The sequence below is a fragment of the Microtus ochrogaster genome, chromosome 5, assembly GCF_000317375.1.
Source record: "Microtus ochrogaster isolate Prairie Vole_2 chromosome 5, MicOch1.0, whole genome shotgun sequence".
Taxonomy (NCBI): Eukaryota; Metazoa; Chordata; class Mammalia; order Rodentia; family Cricetidae; genus Microtus; species Microtus ochrogaster.
In genome coordinates this window covers 62,640,957-62,663,137 of record NC_022012.1, presented here as the reverse complement: position 1 = coordinate 62,663,137, position 22,181 = coordinate 62,640,957, and the positions used below count along the sequence as shown (strand labels likewise).

Here is a 22,181-nt window from a genome sequence, read left to right as displayed (position 1 = left end):
TGCAACCTTTTTCAATAAATGAGGTAACTGACTTCTAAAAGGCTAATGGATATGCTAAAGACCCAGCTAAATAGGATTTTCTCCTCAGACTAGACCCTTGACTTAGAATTTTTCTGACATCATGCTCCATTATTGTCATTTTTATGAGAAATACGTGGATGCAGCACCTTGTATAAGAACTTAAATGTCGGTAAATGGTAAAAGTTCATTGACTTAATCGTTTCATGGTTTGTGCTAGTGATGCTACTAATCTGACATCTTACAAAAATTGACTTCCAACAATTATAAAATAGACTCAAAGTCTAAAGCAAGCAAAATTTAAACTGTATTTGTCTCTATGAAGTAAATGCATTCATCCAAAATAACTTATGAATTAGAGCACTGAGGAGAAAATTCACTTTCTACTTAGAGAACTATTACCACCTAATGAAAGAGTAAGAAACCCTGAGTCCATTCCTAAAAGTTTCGCTGCTTAGACGGAAGAGAGAAAGACATAATGTCGGTTACCACAAATGGCCTCAATGAGCAGGGTGAGCATGACAGGGATTGGTGATGAAATTGATTGACATGCCAGTGCTGCTAGATGGACCAGAGAACAGAACCTCAGAGCTGGGGCAGCATAAGCTAAGAGAAGTGACCAAGGAGACCCAGACTCAGTCTCAAAGGTGTCCTTCTAAATGGCAAACAAAAACACGGCTTACACATCACCTGTGCTTCCCCGTATCTCTCTCATCAGCTTATCAGTGTGCATTTAAGTGCATATCACATGAAGTTGCCTCAAGCATCCAGAAGACTTGAGCATCTGAATGTCAGTTGTTATTTTATGGATTTGAAATACAATATCAGAGGAGAATAAGGATACATCCCTTCTTCCCTGTTGAGGCAATTAAGAACCATCATTTACAGTACACTCCAGCAGAACTCAGTGATGTAGAATGTGACTTCCACATTTGCGAGATGATCAGACTGTTTTGCCCAAGATAGTGTAATAATAATAAAAGTGTGTGTATCTGTGTGTGATTGTGTGTGTGTGAGAGAGAGAGAGATGGGGAGGGGGGCTAAATCAGGTAGATTTCATCTCTTAAAATATGATTCCTCCTTTGGGCCCATTAAACTATTGTGGTACTCCTTTGCTACTTTCATGATTCATTCTTTGAAACTAAAAATTACAAAAAAAGCGATAATCCTCAGTAAGATAACATAATAGAGACAAATCAATTATAATGATTTTTTTATCTAAACCATATTTAACTACACAATAAGACAGAAGAATTCATGAAATTCATGTATTGGGCTTTTAAAGATTTTTTATCACTTTTTAATATCATTTCCATGAAAGGAAGCCTCTCTGACCTGAAGCTAGTCAGAGATATTACCTTCAATTGTATTTTCCTCATGATATAAAATGATTTAATTAAAGAACAAAGAGAAAATGTTACGTCCCATGATTCCCAAAGTATTGCATTCCATTAGAAACCAAGAATGTTTTCAAGAGTTAATAAGTAAAAACAATATCCCAAAATAATAACTTTCAGGCACTGGCTAAGGAATTCTCGTTTAATAAATGATATATTCTAATTAATTAATTTGATGGAATATTACCTAATAACTAAAAGAACCAAGACGACAACCTAAGAGTGTCAGAAATTTCAAATGTAATATCTCATATAAGGAAGAAATTTGTCTTCAAACAGAATATGCATTCTTCCATAAAGGGCATTTTTAATTGTTTATACTGTTATGCTAAAAAAATCAATTTTTAATTCTATTCCCAAACCAACATTTGCCAACTTGAAAATTAATATGAACACCTCCCTATTTCTACCTTTTACTTAGAAATTATGAAGATGCTATGAGCAGATGTAACACAGAGTGCCAACCATCAGAGACTCACTTACGTTACCCTCTGTACTTAGTCCGATTACGCAGAATGGAAAGGCAATAACAGACAGCCTTAAGACACATTTGTTTTCTTAAGAACACCCTTATGAATCTATATGTGTTTCTATACCTACAGGGCACACGCTATGTGGAACACCCACCCTACTGTCGTCAGCTCCAACTTCACCTCTCTCCCATTTTAATTTGGGTAACCAAAAACATCTAAAGTTTAAATAATGAAACCAAAAACTTAAGCCTATTCCAACATTTCACAGTTCCAGATCAGTGGGGAAGAATACCAAGACATTTCTCTAAAATACTTAATTCTGGGAAGGAGAAGGATGTTTTTCTGATAGCCGGGGAATATATGGATATTTCTCATCCTCAAGAATATTTAACTTTGCATGTTAGTTTTTGGAATCCTTTGATGATTCTCTGGTACCTCGTGCTCAGTGGCTAGTGCCAGGTCTCCAGTCCCATCCTTTCTTCATAGTCATAGAATTTTTATCATGGCCCACGCAGGCTGAGGAACGAGACTACACTGGCCAGACTCCAGGTGCCGCTGTTACTATTTCCAGTACAATACACAGAAGTGTCACTTGTACTGTCTGAAAATTTTCTTTAAAAGACTACTCGGGCTTTTTTTTTTTCCTACTCCTGCTTTTTCCTGCTACCAGAAATTAGGTGTTATAGATAGGCATGGAGGAGTCTCCATGAGCTGTTGTCCCACCTTGGAAATGAAGGAACAAGAGATGAAAGAGCAACAACAAAGTGCAGCTTGGGTCCAGGACCCTCTTCCTCTGTGGCTTTGCTTGCAAAATGGAGGGATGATTTATGCTATGCTTATGCCACTGCCATTTTTAGTCTTGTCACTCACAGTTGAGCCTTATCATACTTATTAAAGAACAAAGAATTGTCATTGAAGTTTCTAGGTCAATGCTGTATTTCATTGAACCAAATCTATGAAATGTAAGAAAGCTTCCCAATTTCAGAGGTACTAGAAGTTTCGAAAGATGCAAACACAAGTTTGAAGAAAATGTAGCAGGTAATTTTAAAGGAAGTTGATTTACTTGAACAGTTTATAAGAACCGTCTTTTAATTTAATTGGTTTCTATTTTCAACACAATATTTTATTTAGCAAGTGCCAAGGGTATCTAAAACTTATGTGAGGATCTAAAAATTATGAATAGTATTCCATAGTTTTTTAAGGGTTTATCATTTGGCTCAATGCAGATTGTTTCATTTTATTTCATTTTCTATTTCATGCTAGTGATAAAGCAAAGAATTAATGTCTTGTGGAAGAAATAAGAGTGGAAGAGAAAGAGCCTGACACTCAAAAGACAGGGAGTGGGTATATGGTACACGAACTCCTCTGATTACTTTAGAAATCTACTTTTTAAAACCAACTAATTTAGTCATTGAAACAATCTTTTCTCATTTTACAGAGCAATCCCATTCCCACTCCCTTCCCTCCTCCCGATGACCCCACCTCCTCCTACCCCACCCCTATGCGCTTTCCCATTGGGAGGCAACAAAGTCTGACACATCACTTTGAGGTGGGACCAAGGCCCTTCCCTCTATATTTAGGCTGAGCAAGGTATCCCTCCAAAGAAAATGAAGTCTAAAAAAGTCAATTAAAACACTATGTATAAATCCTGGTCCCACTACCAGTATCCACAAAGACTGCCCCAATAACACATCTGCAACCCACATTCAGAGGGCCTAGTTTGGTCCTATGCAGGTTTCCCCACTGTCCGTCCACTAGTGAGCTCCCGCTAGCTCAGGTCAGCTGTTTCTGTGGGTTTTCTCATCACTCTCTTGATCCCTTTGCTCATGCATCACTCCTCCATCTCTAGGACTGGTCTCCGGAAACTCAGCCAAGTACTTAGCTGTGGATCTCTGCATCTGCTTCCATCAGTTTCTGGATGAAGGTTCTATGATGACACTTAAGGTAGTCATCAATCTGCTTATAGGGGAAGGCCAGTTCAATAAAAATACACTTCTTAAACACCCTTGTGAGGATCTATGTGTGATAATCAGTTGGGACCCCCTACTGATCTGGTTGTGCTCAGTCATCTCACAGCATCATGCATACAGTGGTAACTAGAATTTTAACATCTTGAATCCAGTGTTAGCGAGAATGGCCACTCTCCTGGTTTGTTCCTGCCCTTGTCAACATGTATGGGAATGTTCTGAGATGAACACACATTAACCAAGCTCCATGATAGCATCTGACTCAGACTCTCTGGCATCATTCACACTCACTGTGTGTGGCCAGCTGCCTTGTATACATGAGTGTTGGAGCCAAACAGCCATTTTGTAGGGAAACAGACCATTTTGTTCAATAGAATTATAAAGTTGTTTAACTGTGTTTTTCTTTTTGTTGTCAGTGTTTTGGTCTCCACATAGTTTGCTGTTACACAGGTGCTTTTGGTGCCAGGATGAGATCTTCTTTCAGAAAGAACTATTTTTACTCAAATAAAATGTTTCAACAATTTAAAAATGGGACCTCATGAAACTGAAAAGCTTCTGTAAGGCAAAGGACACTGTTAATAGGACAAAATGGCAGTTTATGGAAAATATCCTCACCATCTCTTCATCATAGAGGACTGGTTTCCAAACTATATAAAGAACTCTAACTAGACATCAAAAATAAAACCCAAAGAATTCAATTTAAAAATGGGGTACGTATTTGAACAGATAATTCTCAAGGAAAAAAATCTTAAATGGATGAAAAATATTACTGTTCAGCATCCTTAGCCATCAGCGAAATACAAATCAAAACAACTCTGAGATTCAACCTTACACCTGTCAGAATAGCTCAGACTGGAGAGGATGTAGAGTAAAGGGAACACACTTGCATTTCTGATGGGAGTACAAACTTGTACAGCCACTTTGAAAATCAATATGAAGGTTTTTTAGAATACTGGAAATCAACCTACTTCAAGACCCACCTATACTAGTCTTGGGCATAAACCCAATGGATTATAAATCATACTACAAGGACACATGCTCAACTATGTTTATAGAATAGTCAGAATCTGGAAACTATCTAGATATCACTCAATTGAAGACTTTATAAAGAAAGTGTGATTCATTTATACAGTAGAGTATTACTCCACTATTACAAACAATGATATCTTGAAATTCAAAGGCAAATGGATGAAATTAGAAAAAAATATCTTGAGTAAGGCTACCCAGATTCAGGAAAACAAACATGGTTGTACACACTTATTAGTGGCTATTACATGGGAAGTAAAGGATAACCATGATACAGTCCATAGACCCAGAGAGGCTGGGTAACAAAGAGGACACTTGGATCTTCCTGGGTAGAGGAAATAAGAGAGATTGCGTGGGTGGACTGGAGAAAGATCTGGATGGGACCATGAAGGAGCAGATGGGGTGGTGTAGGTGGAAGAGTACTGTGCTGAAAGAGCTTACTAGATAGGGGGTCATTTCAGGGTCCGGTATAAACCCAGTTCAAAAGAAACTCCCAGGAATCTACAAGGATGACCCCAGCTAAGACTCCTAGCCAAAGAGGACATATAGCCTGAACTGGCCACCAGCTGTAACAGGCAAGACTACCAGTAGAGGTATTGGGACACCATTCTAGGCACATAACTTTTGACCTATAGTCTGTCTAGCCTATGGAATGTCCTGAGAAAAGAGTGACATAAATATTGTGGGAGTGGCCAACCAATGACTGTTCCAGCCTGAGATCCATGCCATAGGAGGGAGCCCACTCCTGATATTGCATGGAGCAGAAGGATGCAAAGGCTGGATGGCCCAGAAACTAAGATAGAACCAAACACAAGTGGAGAAAAAGTCAATATAATGATGCCTAACAATATTCTGGTATATTCATAGATTGATGCCTACCCCTAACGTCATCAGAGAGGCTTCAATAAAAAATGATAGAAAATACATGGATTATATCTAATGACCAGAGAAATAAAACAGTCAATCAACTGTTACGTGTCACTTAGATAGTGATGAAACATTCAGATGATCAAATGAACATTTGTTTACTCATCAAAAATTTTAGGGGCCTAAAAGTTAATATGTAATTCATAAAATGATAGTTTTGATTTACTCTTAATATAGAATCAAAAATTTATGTCATCATTTTTATCTGTGAGTTTTTCCAACTAAGTCTATTTACATTGAATAACAGAATAAGGATTCTCATTAGGGTAACTGAACATTTTACCTATATCAACTTGACATCAGATGTAGTAGTAAGACTATGTATTTCATTTGATATGCCATCCTTCTTAATGCCTTAATAGTTCTAGAAGAGTTCTATTTTCAAAATAATATCAAATTATTTTTTCAGGGCAATCAACACTAGCAATAATAAAACTTCACATTTCTTAAATTTATTGAGTTGTTTTGCATGTGTTTGGATGTCTCTCCTTCATATATACTACATGCATGTGTACCACATGCATGCCTGGTGTCTGCAGAGTCAAAAGATGGCATCAAACTGACTGGGACTGTAGTTAACAGATGATTGTGAGCTCCCATGACGGTGCTAGAAACTAAAACTGGATCGTCTGCAAGAGCAAAAAGTACCCTTAAACATGAAGCAATCTCCCCAGGCTGTCCTTTCAAAATTTAAACTGAAACAAATATGCAAATAAACACTGGAAAAGCACTCTACCACTGAGCACATCACCAAACCCAGATATACCTTTTAACATCTCTTCAACAGTAATTTTTCTGCTGGCTCAGAAGAGCCTCCATCATTGTAAGCTTTACAAGCAGCCATATTAATTGGTTGTCTCTAATTTTTTTCCTAAGGAATTGGACTATGTTCTATTTTTCCAAGAATATATTTCTGCTCCTCGCAGTACTCTTATTTTAAAACTTTAGCTGAAGTCAGTATTTCTTAAATTATATTGTGTGCAGTCTAAGACCTGACTATCAACCCCAAACTTATCTAATCTGTGAATTTAGAAAATGCTGCATTAAAAAGGTGCTAAAAATAAAAACTGCAATATTGTCTGTATTCTTGTGAGTATTATGAATCTTATTATGAATCTTCAAAAGGCAGATATACTGTGCTGTTTATCTGGAAGCAGCTGAGATACAGTCTCCTAGCTGTCAGCTATTCCAGAAATCCTGGAGGCTGGAGTACAGGCCAGCTTCCTCTCAACATTCTCTGCATTGGAAAAACTTTTGAGTTCCAACACTCATCCAGGCAATGTGGCCAAAGAATGAGAGAGATTTTGCATTAGGGTACAGTGCATTTTTTAGCACACCAGGAATCACATCATGGTTCAGCAACTACAAATGTTTCAATAATAGATCAATAACCACACTAAATATAAATTTGAATTTTATACCAATAACCCTCTTACATATATAGTCTACCCTTTCTAAAAATAATTAAATAAAAGAAATATCAGTTATTCAGAGGTACAACTTCATGAATTGTCCATTTGTATTATACTTTGAGACAGCTTGATTTCATTTATTGGGTATTAATTTGTAGCCAACAGGCTTCATCTTTAGCCCATATAAAACCACCATTTCAACATAGTTGTGTTTTTCTCATGTCCTTCCCATAAATACTTGCTTTGGTTCCTAAACTATTCCCCAAACAGCCCTCAGGTACTGTGCCTAAGAAATCAGAATCTATTAGCTGGTATGTCATAATTAGGCAGTGGAACCCTTGGAGGTCAGTTGAATTGTCCTTGCTGATTTCTTGGAACTACTTAGCTTTAAACTTTCCTAAAACACTAATAATTAAAATTGTTTTTCATTTATATATTGCCACAGAAATTTTTAGGCAAATACCCAAGAACCAATAAATGGTTTAGAGTGAAATGTTCTGTTGTCTGCTGTGGTGAGTGGCAACTTGAAAAACTCTAGCATATGTTTTTCTAGACTACAGTAAATTATTAGAAGCCGAAAGTTTCAGTTTTAAAAGAAAATGTTGTGAAAATATCAAAGAAAAGCATATTAATATTTAAAAATAAATATTGAGCTCACTCTGCCCCTCAATGAAAGAAAATGCAAGAATAGCTATTATAATGGTGCATTTTCTTAAACAATAGCAGGGGCAAAAGGAAAGACAAAAACCACAAGAAAAAATATGCTTTTTCCAGTTGTGTATAAAGTTAAGTTACTGAAAACCATGAAATGAGCCATACTGCTAAAGATTTTGTCATACTAGTTATAAAAGACTTCAAACACTTTCTAAGCTGAATATCTATGAAAAATAACTGTTGGTGGAGATTAAACATCTTTTCTATGGCTGAAGTTATCTGGAAATACTTATACTACAGACTCCTAGGGTAGGAGCAACAGACAAAGTTTTGCAATGTAATGAATTCCTAGGCAACAATTTCCTTGTTCAGTCTCAGTGTAACTTAGGCTCACTCAATCTTACTTTGCTTGATATTCAAGCACTCAGTGATGCTGGTACCCAGAACATCAAGCTGTTGTGGGAATTAAATGAGATGAAGCCTGCAGGTATTTGCATGCTTGGCACATATCGGCTCAATAAACATCAGTTGGTATCAGTTTCTCTGATACTAGTTAAGACTGAGCAATGCTGTCACATGGGATGATCGTGTGCCTGGAAAACAAAGCTTGGGCTGGATGTTTAACAGACACTAGTTATTTTACAATGCCTGTAACAGCAGCATGCTGAGAGAATTGGAACATCTAGAACCTAATGCATTTATTGTAGACTGACAAGCTGCACTATAGTGCTACTGCAAGCCACTCTGCTCTGGACTACAGTAGCAGATCTCAAAGAAACAGTTCAACTTGAAAGTGTATGTGCCTGGGAAATACTAGACATTAAGTGGTAAGATTTTGTGTTCCCTAGAAAGGTAGCAGCTTCTGCGTGTAACTTGAAGCTTCTGTGTGTAACTACCTGGACAAAAGCAGGAAGCATGAAAATACTAAAAACACAATTTTACAAACTACTGTGTCAGGTCTCCAGGAAAAATTCAAATACATTCTTTAAGGCAACTTGAGGACTTTTGAGAACAAATCTTTTCTAATCATCATGGAGTGAATGCCTAAGATTGGTTTTTCATGACAGTGAGACACATCTGCTCCTGTCAGCACCAATCTACTTCATAAAAGGGTGATGGGCATTGAAGAAACTCCATAGGCATTTGCTTTCATTGTGACAAGATTAGCCATTTGGACAAGAAACTGCTTTTGCCTTGACTGCTTTACTATGTGCTGTGCAAACTAGACATGCATGATCCACAAGAAAGAGACTGCTGAACTTTGCCAAAACAGGGAAGGGCAATGCTTTGAGATTCCTGCTTCATAGAAGAGTCTGACAGACCTTCTGCAGGACACAAAGGAAAGAAACTAATGAACTTTGCTAAAACAAGTCAGGACAGACCTTCAAATTTCCTGTTTAATTGAAAAGTCTGCCAGATACTCTAGGCCTGCAGGCTGAAGATGGATGTTTTAACACCGCAAAGGAACTTTGGGTGACTGACAAAATGTCAAATGTCTCCATTGGTAGGTAATATATCCTTACAGTTTCTTGGATGGAGAATTAGGTTCAGTTTTTCTTAATTAAGAAAATAGGTATAAAACTTTGGAGTCACTACAATAGTATAGATGGTGGACTGTTTTCTCTGAATTTGCTAAATGAAAATGGACTGAATATTGAAAATGCAGTTCATGTTAACTGTTTTTGCTGTATGTAGTTGCCTTCCTTTCTTAATTTATATTTTCTGGAAGCACTCTCACAAACATACCCTCCTCAGTCAAATCAACTTGACAATCAAGTCTTGCCATTGAAAACATGGAATATCAAACCCTTCAGCAGAAATATGTATTCCTGTGAAATCACTGACAATGAAACAGAACACCCAGTCATAATGTAAAAGACACACATTTTATAGGTTGGTAATGGCTTTTATATTTAGCAATTTTCTTTTTAATTTATATAGCAAAACATTTCATTTTCATGGTTCTGAAAAATGAAAACTGTATGGTATGGTTCAGATTTCTTTAAATGTACACATGAGTTCATCTGTAAAACCACAGATACATCTATGAATCAGAAAGAAACACTTACTGTCATTTCATTCATGCTCAGAAGCATAGGGTTAGGTGGCAAGGTGCCAAGGCGAAATTTGAACCCTTCTTCTAAAGTCATTCCCCAGAATTGGCTATAGTTCTGTGCTGTCCATCTACCTTACAAATGAAGCAGAAAAATATGTATAGGTTACATGATATCACTCATAAATACATGCTTATGTCTCTACCTCCATCCATCGCCCTATGAAGGTTCTATGGTGATATGCAAGATATTCATCAGTGTGGTTATAGGATAGGGCCATTTCAGGTTCCTTATCCTCAGCTGCCCAAGGCACTAACTGGGGACATCCCCCTGGGCACCTGGGAGCCCCTCTAGGTTCAGGTCTCTTGCCCACCCTAAGCTGGATCCCTTAATTAAGATATATGCTTCCCTACTCCAATATCCATCCTTCCTTTATCCCAACCATCCCAATTCCCCAAGTTCCCCCCATCTTCCCCTTCTCACATTTCTCTCCCCATCTCCCCTTACCCCTATCCCACCCCACCCTCAAGATCCCAATTTTTGCTCGGCAATCTTGTCTACTTCCCATAACCAGGAGGATAACTATATGTTTTTCTTTGGGTTCACCTTCTTATTTAGCTTCTTTAGGATCACAAATTATAGACTCCGAAATAAGCTCCCAAGGTCCCAATGAGGAGCAGAAGGAGGGAGAACATGAGCAAGGAAGTCAGGACCCTGAGGGGTGCACCCACCCACTGAGACAGAGGGACTGATCTATTGGAAGCTCACCAAAGCCAGCTGGACTGGAACTGAAAAAGCATGGGATAAAACCGGACTCTGAACAATGAGGACTGATGAGAAGCCAAAGACAATAGCACTGAGGTTTGATCCTACTTCATGTTCTGGCTTTGTGGGAGCCTAGCCAGTTTGGATGCTCACCTTCCTAGACCTAGATGGAGAAGGGAGGACCTTGGACTTTCCACCTGACTGCTCTTCGGTCTGGAGAGAGACGGGGAAAGGAGTGGGGGGAGGGGGAGTGGAGTGGGAGGAAGGGGAGGGAAATGGGAGGATGGGAGGAGGCGGAATTTTTTTTTCAAGAAAAAAATAAATAAGTAAAAAAAAGAGAACACTGAAGAAATTTTGCAGATAATAAAATTAGGCTATATTTCTATTAAGTAAAAAAATAAAAATGAGTCCTAAAAATGAACTTAAATAGAAAAATTTGAAATAGTTGGGAAGAGGGAGGCAATTCACGAGCAGATGTGTGAAGAAGCAAGAGAGAGTAGCAGGGAGTGAATGTGGTTAAATTCCGGATAAATTATGAGAATTTTATAATGAAATATATTCTACATATGCAACCTATATTAATAAAGTATTAAAATTAAAAAAATACATGCTTATTTCTAGATCTAAAAATTATATAGTAATAGGATGTCAAAATATGGGATTATCAGTACAGAGTGAATAGTCTCCATACGGATACAACACTAATCTTTCAAAACTCAAGTACATGAAATACTAGTCTTGGATTTGGCCTGTTTCTGTTATGATAGATATAAGAAAGGTGAGGCCTCATAATTATGTGTTGAAATCAAGAATATGAGATCTTTGTATACTATAAAAAGATTAAGTATAATAATGCTAATATATGCAGTTTCCTTTAGATGTACATAATTGCTCTTTAGAAAGAAACCTGACTTTACAGACAAGAACTTTCAGGTTAAAGAGGACAATCTGTGCCTTTTGAACTTTGTCAGTTTTGAAGTTTCTTTTGAAGTTTCTCGGTAAAACAAAAGGACCCATGAAAAATAAAAAGTTAGCTAGTCATATATTTTATTTTTGCAGTATTGGAGACTAAATCTAAGCAGGCAAGTGTTCTACTATTGAGTGGCTGCTTGGCAATCTTCATCATCCTACTTTAAAGAGATTATATCAGCAAATGTTATCTAGACAATAAGTAAGCTAATTTGTATCCAGTGTTAACCACTAATAGTTACTGGCAAACTTATTAAGTCCATTATTTAGAAATCAGCTTTTAAAGTGCATGTTTTTCTAGAGACTTATTTTTTCACCTTGCTTAGGGAAAAGTGCCTTATTTTCAAATATTGCTAAGAAAATTTGAAGATAGAATTTTCCAGTAGGTGATGCTGGCTGAACACCAGATACTGAACAGGCTTCTAAACATTGCTCATCCAACCTTCTACCCTATAGACAAATGCTTTCAGTATTTAAATCAGGTCTGTATTTAAATCATACTCTGCTGTGTTTGTCATCAAAATTACTTATAATGTGGTAGGCTCTTTTGAGTGATTAGAAACTCAATTCTCAGTAATATTTTTAAAACAAATACTGCAACACCTAAAGGATCTCAAGGTGGCAAACTCCGGATCTGTATTGCACATGTAATGTTCATTATAAAACAAACAGATTTTCAGTATGGCAAAATAGAGATAGCAAGCTAGCAGAATTTCCAGAGGAAAAAATTCAGAATTCTACTTTTTTTATAAGGTTCCATAACCAAAAGAAATTCAAATAAACAGATGAGAAAGTTTATTTCAAGATGTGTACAAAACAGTTATGACATCAAGACAGACAACAAAGTTGCCAAAGTGAGTGAAAGAATAAGTAACTAGGAGGAAAAATTTTAAAACACTAAGAAAAAATTCAGCCTATAAATTTTTTGAGCCTAAAAGAGAACCAAAAACCCTCACACAAGCCAGGCGGTGGTGGCACTTTAATCCCAGCACTCTGTGAGTTCAAGGCCAGCCTGGTCTACAAGAGCTAGTTCCAGGACAGGAACCAAAAGCTACAGAGAAACCCTGTCTTGAAAATCCAAAAAAACAAACAAACAAACAAACAAAAAAAAAACCCTTACACAACACCAACCAGAGGGTAACAAAAGAAAAAAAGCTCTGTACTAAGTTTGAATTACTTCATTTGGAGTTCTTAGCCAGTGAGGTCCTATAGACCCACAAATATCACAGGCTATGTCCATTGTCCTTTCTTACACTCCAGAATTAAATCCTAATTCCCTATTGTTGAAAATAACAGATGCTTGACACACACTACAAAAATCAACCTGATACAGACCTGAAAGCTTTATACCTACTGGCCAGGTTGTATAGTGCTAGAAGGTGCTAGACATGCTACCAGAGGAGAAAGTGATCAATAATACCAACTCATCTTTTGAGCTACTTTAATGGCTAGCCTGGCAAGACACACACACTCTTTGGTACGATAGTGGCGCAAAATTCATCTGAGTAATCAATCCCTTTCTGCTTGGGTCTAAGTTGCATTCCACATGATAAAACCCATATCTAACATCATACTCAGACTCAGAACCTATGACTAAGCAGATCATAGGCCATAGGAGATAAAAAAGCTAGAAATTTTGTTAATGGACTTGGTATTAAACTGACTCATAATGACTTATATGTATAGATTAATACTTCTCTTATTCTTCATGAGATGTTCCTAATTGCAGTGGATTGTGGTTAAGACAATAACTCACAACTGGTCAAAGAACAGAAAATAAGAGACTACACAGAATGTTCAACACTGAAGGAAACATAGCATACTACAACCCGCATCCCAAGTTTCAGGGATTACTACAGATGAGAATGAGCGGAAGAGCCAGGAGCAAGGGATAGCTACAAGAAAACAATCTTTAGACACAGAAGGGCAATTGCACACATGAACTCACAGAATTTCAACAACATAAATAAAACCCACAAAAGCCCAAAACAGAACAAATCTCAACAAGCAGAGAGGTGATGGCCACACAGTCTGACCCCTTGCTGTGGAGCTATTTGCAATTGTTAGGTACTGGAAGAAACTTTTCCCTAAGAGTATAGTTCCTTGTAAGTTTACCACCACTCTCCAGTAGAAGACTACATGGCCAAGAATATTTGAGATTTGTTGAGGAGAACTAAATATGATCAAAGTACATATAAAACTTACAAAGAACTAATAAAATTTTCAAAGGAAAAGCCCCAGCTGAATCGATTCCAAACTGTTGACAGGTATAAATAAGAGAATGTGTTTTGTTGTGCTGTGTTGTTAGTTTAGTTTAGTTTCTTAGGCAGAGTCTCTCACTCTGTAGTCCAGATTGGCTATCTCATACTCAGACTGACCTCAAGCTCACAGCGATCCTCCTGCCCCAGCCTTTCGGTTACTGGGACTGTAGGCTTGAGCTACCAAGCATGGTTGAGGTTGTAGCTTGAAAGTGTTGAGTCTGGAGTGTTTGCTTCACCACCTCAGATAAATATAGCAGGTGGGAATCTCCCTTTGTTCTCTCTCACTCAGGATTATTTGTAAAACTTTATTTGGCTTTATGTTCTGGCCTTTTACAATGGTATGATCTGTTGGCTCTTCAAGTAGAGAGTAAATTAGTTTGAGGCAAAAATATTTGTTTGTATTTTCTGCAATGTCATGAAAGAAAGACATTTTTCATTAATCATTGCCATGAAAAATAATACAGAGATGTTAGACAGGGTGTTTTAAGCCTGTAATACCAGAAATTGGGAGGGTGAACAGGAAATATTGTCAGCCTGGACTATGCAGCAAAATGTTGCTGCATAAATAAACAAACAAACAAACAAATAAGTAAGAGTAAATCAACGGGATAAATATGCACTGTAGTATATTATGTACAATCAATACAGACCTAAGTAAAATATACAGTGAAAATTTGGGGAAGCAAAGCTTGTATATTTGTAAAACACATACATTAATGTTTCCTACAAAAGTAGAAAGCCTATGCCTCAAAATAACTTTCCATTATACTCAAACAAGCAAATAAGGGAAAGAAAACTCTTCTTCCAAGGAAGACATTTGCCCAAAGATACCCATGTTCTTAAGAGTGCTTGCTTTCCACCCTGCTTAACAGTGGCCCCTGTGCATGCTAGAACAGTTGGAAGCTGTGCAGTTCTCTCACGGTTTCTGGGAAATTTGTCCAGCTTGGGTACAGCATTGGAATCCTTTAAGAACCCTGACTAGGGTCATTTATCAAGATGACACAAACTCTTGTGTTTGCTATGTCTTTTCAATGATTTGGATATAATTTAGGTACAGGAAACCATAATTGGTTTCCCTAGAAATACTCAAATGTCATCAAGCTATCACCTAAAACACTGGTTAAACAAACACATCACGCAGAGAACTTGAGAATGACTTCAGAATGCTAATGTCAAAAAATGTGATTTTCTGTACTTTGTGTCTTCCAAGAAAATACTTCAGGTACATTGAAATTCAGTGTTAGTATTGTCCTGAGGGACATAAAATTTTATACCTGAAAGAAATAGTACTTATATTTTAAAAATGTATCTCAGGGGCCTTTGAGATAGGTCAAGAAGGTAACAGAACTTACAAGTCTGACATAGGGAGCTCAATCCTAGGGGACTACATGATGGAGAAAGCCCACTCCTCCAAGTTTTGCTTTAATATCAGACATGAGCTATAGCATGAGCATCACAACCATCCTTCTCTCACCCTCATCCATACACACAGACTTCTAAAAATGTCATTTTGTTCAAAAGGTTCTTAAAAATACATTACTTCACTTTTCTAGTTGCTTCAACATGGTCTTTTTATGTTTGGCATTTTGCAGAATGTCAATAATGTTATCAATGGCATATAGACTGGTAAGTGGCAGTGGAGAAATGTTAAGGCATAGATTCTCCAAGCTATTACCCTTTCATTCAGTTCTGGAATGAAAACAGATGTGGGTGCCTACATCAGATTCCCATATATGTAAGTGGAGAAGCAACCAAATTTAATAGTCTGCAGCTGAGCACAGTTTTTTTCCTAGCATTTCCTGGTCATTTGGGGGGGAGGGGGAGTGATGTGGGAGGAAGGGGAGGGAAATGGGAGGCTGGGAGGAGGCGGGAATTTTTTTTCAATAAAAAAAAGAAAGAAAAAAATTGCTAGCAACATAGCACACCTCCACATACCGTTTGATGTCAATGTAAGTAAAATTGGTTGAACGTCAAGTCATTTCAAGAAACTGTAGATTAGTGCTACACTACAGTGTTGGCAATGCAGAGCCCCATCTGACTGAGTTCATACCCTACCTAGGAAAGCTGAGCAAGGTGTGGCTTGGTTAATGCAACAACAAGAAGGAAATGATTAAACTGAATCAACCCTTTCAGCTTTCTAATTTTACCTATCCCATGTGCTATGCATGGTCTCTCAGTATCTCACCACCACACAATGACACTGATATTTCCTAGTGCTCTAAGGCTAACATCTAGGCTTTCATTTTATATACACGTTGTATTTTAACCATTTAATGTTCACCTTGTCCACATGAAATGCACATGTTTCTAAAACTCTCATTTTCTTTCCCAATCTTTCTCTATAATTAATAGCCATGGTTAGAAGTCAACGACACACAGAATGTCTGCTGAGTAAGAGAGAATGACAAGAGTCCTATACTGAAAGATGAACTTACCCATAGTCCCCTTCATTTATGTGCTCAATTAACTCCGGATGAACAAGGCACACATTCTGGGAACATCTCCATTGCTGTCCTGAGCATGTACTGTAAAGACAAATAAACATTACAAAAGTCCTTTGACCTTTACAGAATATGTTTCCAGAACAAGAGTTACTATTGTTACGTTGTTAAGTAAGTCATGGAACAAATTTCTTGATTAATGTTAGCCATGTTGTTGTTTGATTGTTGGAGAAAATGAATCATAAATCTTGAATTGGGTGCTAGTCAATGTGCTCTTATCCTCTGAAGTGACTACATAATGCATGACCCCATAGTCACTGAAGTTTAAAAGCAAATTAAAATATAGATTTGATATACATATATTTGAAATTTTTCCTGCAGGCTAATACAATTTAAGCAGCATGTTTTCATGTGTACTTACTGTGCTCAAAAAAAAAACAAAAAACAAAAAACCACACTTTGTCAGCAGTCTATCAAAACATATATAATTTAGAATATGCTTAATGAGGGCTTGATATATGGAGAAGGCTTTCTATAAAACATCCAATTTAAGGCTTGCATTAAATATACACATAATTACTTTGCCAAAATTAATTTCATGCTTCTGAAAATGAATGTCTTACAGCGTGTGATTTTTTTTTGCCTAGATGCATTTAAATGTATGCTTTAATTAGAAGATTGCCTCATTCCTGAAGAAATACACTGAAAATAGAGCTCAGTTCTGTGCCACTTAGATTACTTACCAGGAGTTGCAGTTTTCCTTAACTACTGATCCTTCTTCATAATGTTGGTTACCTCTGGAGCAACCTGATCACAGGACAAGCAAACACGTAAAAATTCTAAACTGAAGAAACCATATTCACATGACGAGCCATCTATGATGGTCATTAGTTGACAGAACATGGAAAACTAGTTAGTGCCAATCTGATAGCAATCTCCATTTGGTTTGTGTTAAGGTTTATATATCAAATTCTTCCATGCTCCTTCTGTGAGATTTTGTTTTTACAGTGGGCATTACATTGCAAAATAGGATGGTAAGAAGTGAAAACTAAATTATCAAGAAATTAATCACTAACTTTGCTTTAAAAATGTTTAAATTAGTAGTGTATAAACATGAGTCAATTTATGGTATTTTCTATTTTTAAATTTTAATCAGATCTTATCAGTTGACAAATGACCTGAGTTCAAAATCATAATGACCCAATACAATACAGTTTAGCTGAATTCACCTGACAAATACCTTTTCTCCAGTGTTTTGACTCATGAGAATAAAAATCATGAAATAAGTTAAATTGCAGCCATTTTTGATGAAAAACCAAGTACCTTGGAGAATAAAGAAGACACCAGAAAATAGAAAGATGTTCAATGTTTGTGGATTAGTAGACATTATATCGTGAAAATAGCCACCTTATCAAAAGCAATTTACAGAGTCAGTGCAACCCCCATACAAACTCCAACACAACTCTTCACGGAAATTGAAAAAAAAAATGTTCAATTTCATATGGAAACACAAAATATCAGATAGTTAAAGCAATCCTGAATTTTTTTAAAAAAAAAACTATGGAAATCAATGTGGTAGCTCCTCAGAAAGCTTGGAATAGATCTACCTCTCAATCCAGTTGACACATTCCTAAACACATACTGAAAGGACTGTCCATCTTTCTAGAGAGACACTTGCTCATCCATGTGCATTGCTGCTCTATTTATAATAACCAGATATTGGAAACAGCCCAGATGCCCATCAACTGTTCAATGGATGATGAAAATGTGGTATATTTACACAAAGAATACTATCCAGCTATTAAGGAAAACAAACTTAGGAAATTTGCATGTGAATAGATGAAGCAAGAAAAAAAGTCATCCTGAGTGAAGTAACACAGACCCACAAAGAGAAATATCATGTATTTTTTCTTATATTTGGATTCTAGATTTTCAGATTTCAGTATGTGTGCTATAATCCAAATAATCATTGAGGTTGGGCACTCGGTAAGAGACAGGAGAAAGGGGGAGGTAAGGCTCTTCCAATAAAGAGGGGATAGGATGCAGCATTGTGGAGATATTTAGAGGAAACTAGAATCGGGGATCTAAGTGGGGAGAGTGTATCTGGGCAAGGTAAAGGAGGGACTATGTGGAGGAACAACTAACACTGAAAACCTCTGGAAAAATCATACGAGTACATGTGATAATTATCACATGTACTCACTCATAAGTGGTTTTTAAACATAAAGCAAAGAAAACCCACCTGCAAATCACAATCTCAGAGAACTTAGACAACAATGAGGACACTAGGAGAGACATATATAGTTCTAATCTACATGGAAAGTAGAAAAAGAAAATTTCTCCTGAGTAAATTGGGAGCATGGGGACCTTGGGGGAGGGTTGAATGGGAGGGGAGAGGCAGGGAGAAGAGCAGAGAAAAATGTAGAGCTCAATAAAAATCAATAAAGTACATTACCACCAAAGATATAGGTTCATATTTTTGCAGAGCATACTCTGTTCATTTATCATTTGTGTATATTAAATAAACATAAGTTCTGCTAAAAAATCATATGGGAACTTATGACCACAGAAGCCTCCTAAAATATTTATGAAAGGATTTTAAATGAATACTGAATAGCGGGAGATAATATCCCAAGAAGATAGCATATGCCACCAAGTAAAACCTACAGGGCAAGACCTAGGCTATACTTTTATGAGTCATTAGCCAAAGGATCTCTTCCCAAGAATCACAGGCTTTTTGCCAAGGTTATCGATCATTCTTCACAGTCCTATCAGACTTATCGTAAGACTCTATTACTGAAGACAATATTTCCTTATGTGATCAAACACAGAGGAATCAAGATGTATCCCAAATAGAATCTTCAGCCCTACTGATTAGTGTTCATTGTCCTGGGAGGTACTCCACATGCTACCTGAGAAGAAAAGTAATGCTCATGTCACCCACCCAAAACATTTGCAATCTACAATAGCAACCTGCCAAAATGTTAGGAGAGTAGCCACCAACCATTTTCTGATTGGATTTAAGGTCCATTCTAATAGAGGGAACCCTGACAATGTTAATGAGGCCAAAACCCTGTGACTATATAGGCCATGGGCCTAGGAGTAACCTGCTACCACTACTATTGTTCTGCTGAAGAAACATAGTAATACAATGAATCCTACTGACAATTTGTTCTGCCTATAGATGAGTTCCTGGCTCAGTCCTCCATCAGAAAAAATGAAAGTTACTTCAAAGACCTACAGCTGAATAGTTTGCAGAGAGCGAGAGAATAGTTTTCAGTCCTCTGTAACATGAACGAGGGCCTGCTTGTTGTTGGGGTTTTTGTCCCGCTCAGTACCCCACAACTGTTTAGCCCCAAAGAAAATCACACAGGTCTCCACAAATTATAAGCTGATTGGCCCATTAGCTCTAGCCTCTCACTGGCTAACTCTCACATCTTGATTAACCCATTTTTCTGATCTATGTTAGCCATGTGGTTCAGTAACTTTTTCAGTGGGGCAGATCACATCCTGCTGCTTCAGTGGTCTGGGCAGGAGTGGGAAGAATTAACCTCCTCCTTCCCAGAATTCTTCTGTTCTCATTTCATCATTTCTACTTCCTGTCTGGTTTTCCCACCTATACTTCCTGCCTAGCCAATCAGCGTTTGTTTAAAACATGATTGACAGAATACAGACAATTTTCCCACACCAGTCCTCTTTCCTAAATGGCATGTCTCATGAAACCCCTCCCTTCAAGGCTCAGGAAATTGTGAGGAAGAAGCAGCAAAAAGATAATAAGAGGCAGAGGTTGTGAATGACTCTAGAAGAACAGTATCTTCCAGACATGACAGGACTAACACACAAATGCATCCACAGAGAGCAAGACAGCATGCAAACACCTGTACAAGTTCAAGCCTGATCGAGTCCCAGCACTGAGAGGGACGTGGACACGGGAGCTCACCTCTAACCAAGAAGGTATTTACAGTTGATAGCCGCTTACAAAGGAAAAATAAGCTTTCCACAATGATACATCACTGAGAATATCAATCACACTTAAGGGCAGGCCCCATGATCAAAAGTATTTAGGCAACACAAGGTGAACACCATGATATTTTGCATGTGAGATTTTTGTTGCATTTTGTTTGGTTTGGCCATTTTTAGTCTTATTGTATTTGTTTGTTTGCTTTGATTTTCTATTTCTATGGCTTTTTTTTTTTTTGAGGGTGAGATAAAGCAAAGAGATTGAAGAGTTGGATGGGTACAGAGGTAGCGATGATATGAGAGGAGTTGAGGTATGAGAAACATGATTAAAATATACTAAGTGAAAAATATTTAAGAAAAGAAGAGAGATAAGAAGAAGAGATCCAAATGCCTCTTAACTATTTACTGAAATTGATTGATAACTGGTTTATAAAGTTATGTGAACTATCCAAAAGAGACAAATGATGAATCATGATAATAAGGAAAGTGTTCAATGTCCTATAATCATTGACCAGGCATTTTTCAAAAAGGTAAACTCAAATAAAAGGGAGAATTAACTTTAAGTACAGAGTTTAATTACTACCCAGGTGAGGTAGTTTTGATAATGAATCCATCCAGCTATTACTGGAATACAGAATCAGACAGTGAGAAAAAGAATTCCAAGGCTGGAGGTTTGTGTCAGTTGTAGAGTACTTTCTTAACACACAGGAAGGCTTCAGTTCTTCTTGGTATACTTTAGATTTATATTAAATCTAAAATAGGCATCTAAGTAGAAGAATTGATAGAAATATATAGAAATCCAGGAATGATAATATACATACATTATGTATTTCTTAAAACCTGAGACTACATGTCTATTTCAACAGTATTTTTTTCCTGGAACTAGCTCTGTAGACCAGGCTGGTCTCGAACTCACAGAGATCCGCCTGCCTCTGCCTCCCAAGTGCTGGGATTAAAGGCGTGTGCCACCACCACCCGGCTATTTTTAAGCAAGAAAAAGTTGTCCAGGGCTGAGGTCAAAGTGTACCGGATGGGAAACATTCAGAATAAACTAAGAATGAATGGCCTGTAAGGAAACAGGGGATTCAATAGAGGTTGAATGTGAAAGAAAAGAATTTCTTATGAGCAAAATGGCTGGCTCAGGGTCTAGTGGTATTGTTCTTGTTACTTGACACACCCAGGGTCATCTGGGAAGAGGAACCCTCAACTGGGAAAATATCTACAACATAGTGGCTTGTAGGCAAGTCTGTGGGACAATTTTAGATTAATGATTGATGTGGGAGGGTCACAGTGGGCAGTGCCAATAGACAGAGGGCATAAAAAAAACTGAGAAAGCAATGAGGAGCAACCCAGCAAGTAGCACTCCTCCATGGCTTTTGTTTTGGCTCCTGTCTCATGGTTTCTGCCTTGAATTCCTGCTATGACACCCTGAGATGATAAATTTTAAGTTGTCAAATGAAATAAACCCTTTCTTCTCCAAGTTTCCTTTTTTATGCTGTTTATCAAGTAATGGGAAACAAACCAGTACAGCCAGTCATGCACAACATTGCCAGAGATCAAGAGCAAGAAAGCAAAAATCTGGACATATCATTCAATGCTGGAGAAGTTGTCAACAGCCTCATTAGAAAGGGGTCAGAGGAATAGCAAAGAGAGAAAGCCTGTCAGAATAAGTTGATGAGGAACTTGAAAGAAAGAAAGAAAGCAAAATTATTCTTTCAGATATTTTGCCATTAAATGGACAAAACAAAAAAATTATAAAGAACAGAAAAAAGGAAAGGTCTTCTTAAAATTAAATTAAAAGACTTTTTAATTGCATTTAGAAGACTGAGGGGTGTGTGTGTGTGTGTGTGTGTGTGT

The 22,181-nt window shown here is 37.3% G+C and overlaps 1 protein-coding gene across 1 annotated transcript in view; it reads right to left on the bottom strand.

The window, feature by feature from the left end:
• Positions 1 to 22,181, bottom strand: part of Tinag (tubulointerstitial nephritis antigen) — an 85,146-nt gene that overhangs the window by 52,075 nt on the left and 10,890 nt on the right. The window contains exons 2-4 of the mRNA XM_005347605.2: positions 17,108 to 17,171; positions 16,359 to 16,448; positions 9,944 to 10,058 (exon numbers count right to left, since the gene is read on the bottom strand). Coding sequence (XP_005347662.1) covers positions 9,944 to 10,058; positions 16,359 to 16,448; positions 17,108 to 17,171 — 269 coding nt within the window. The remainder of the gene's footprint in view (positions 1 to 9,943; positions 10,059 to 16,358; positions 16,449 to 17,107; positions 17,172 to 22,181) is intronic.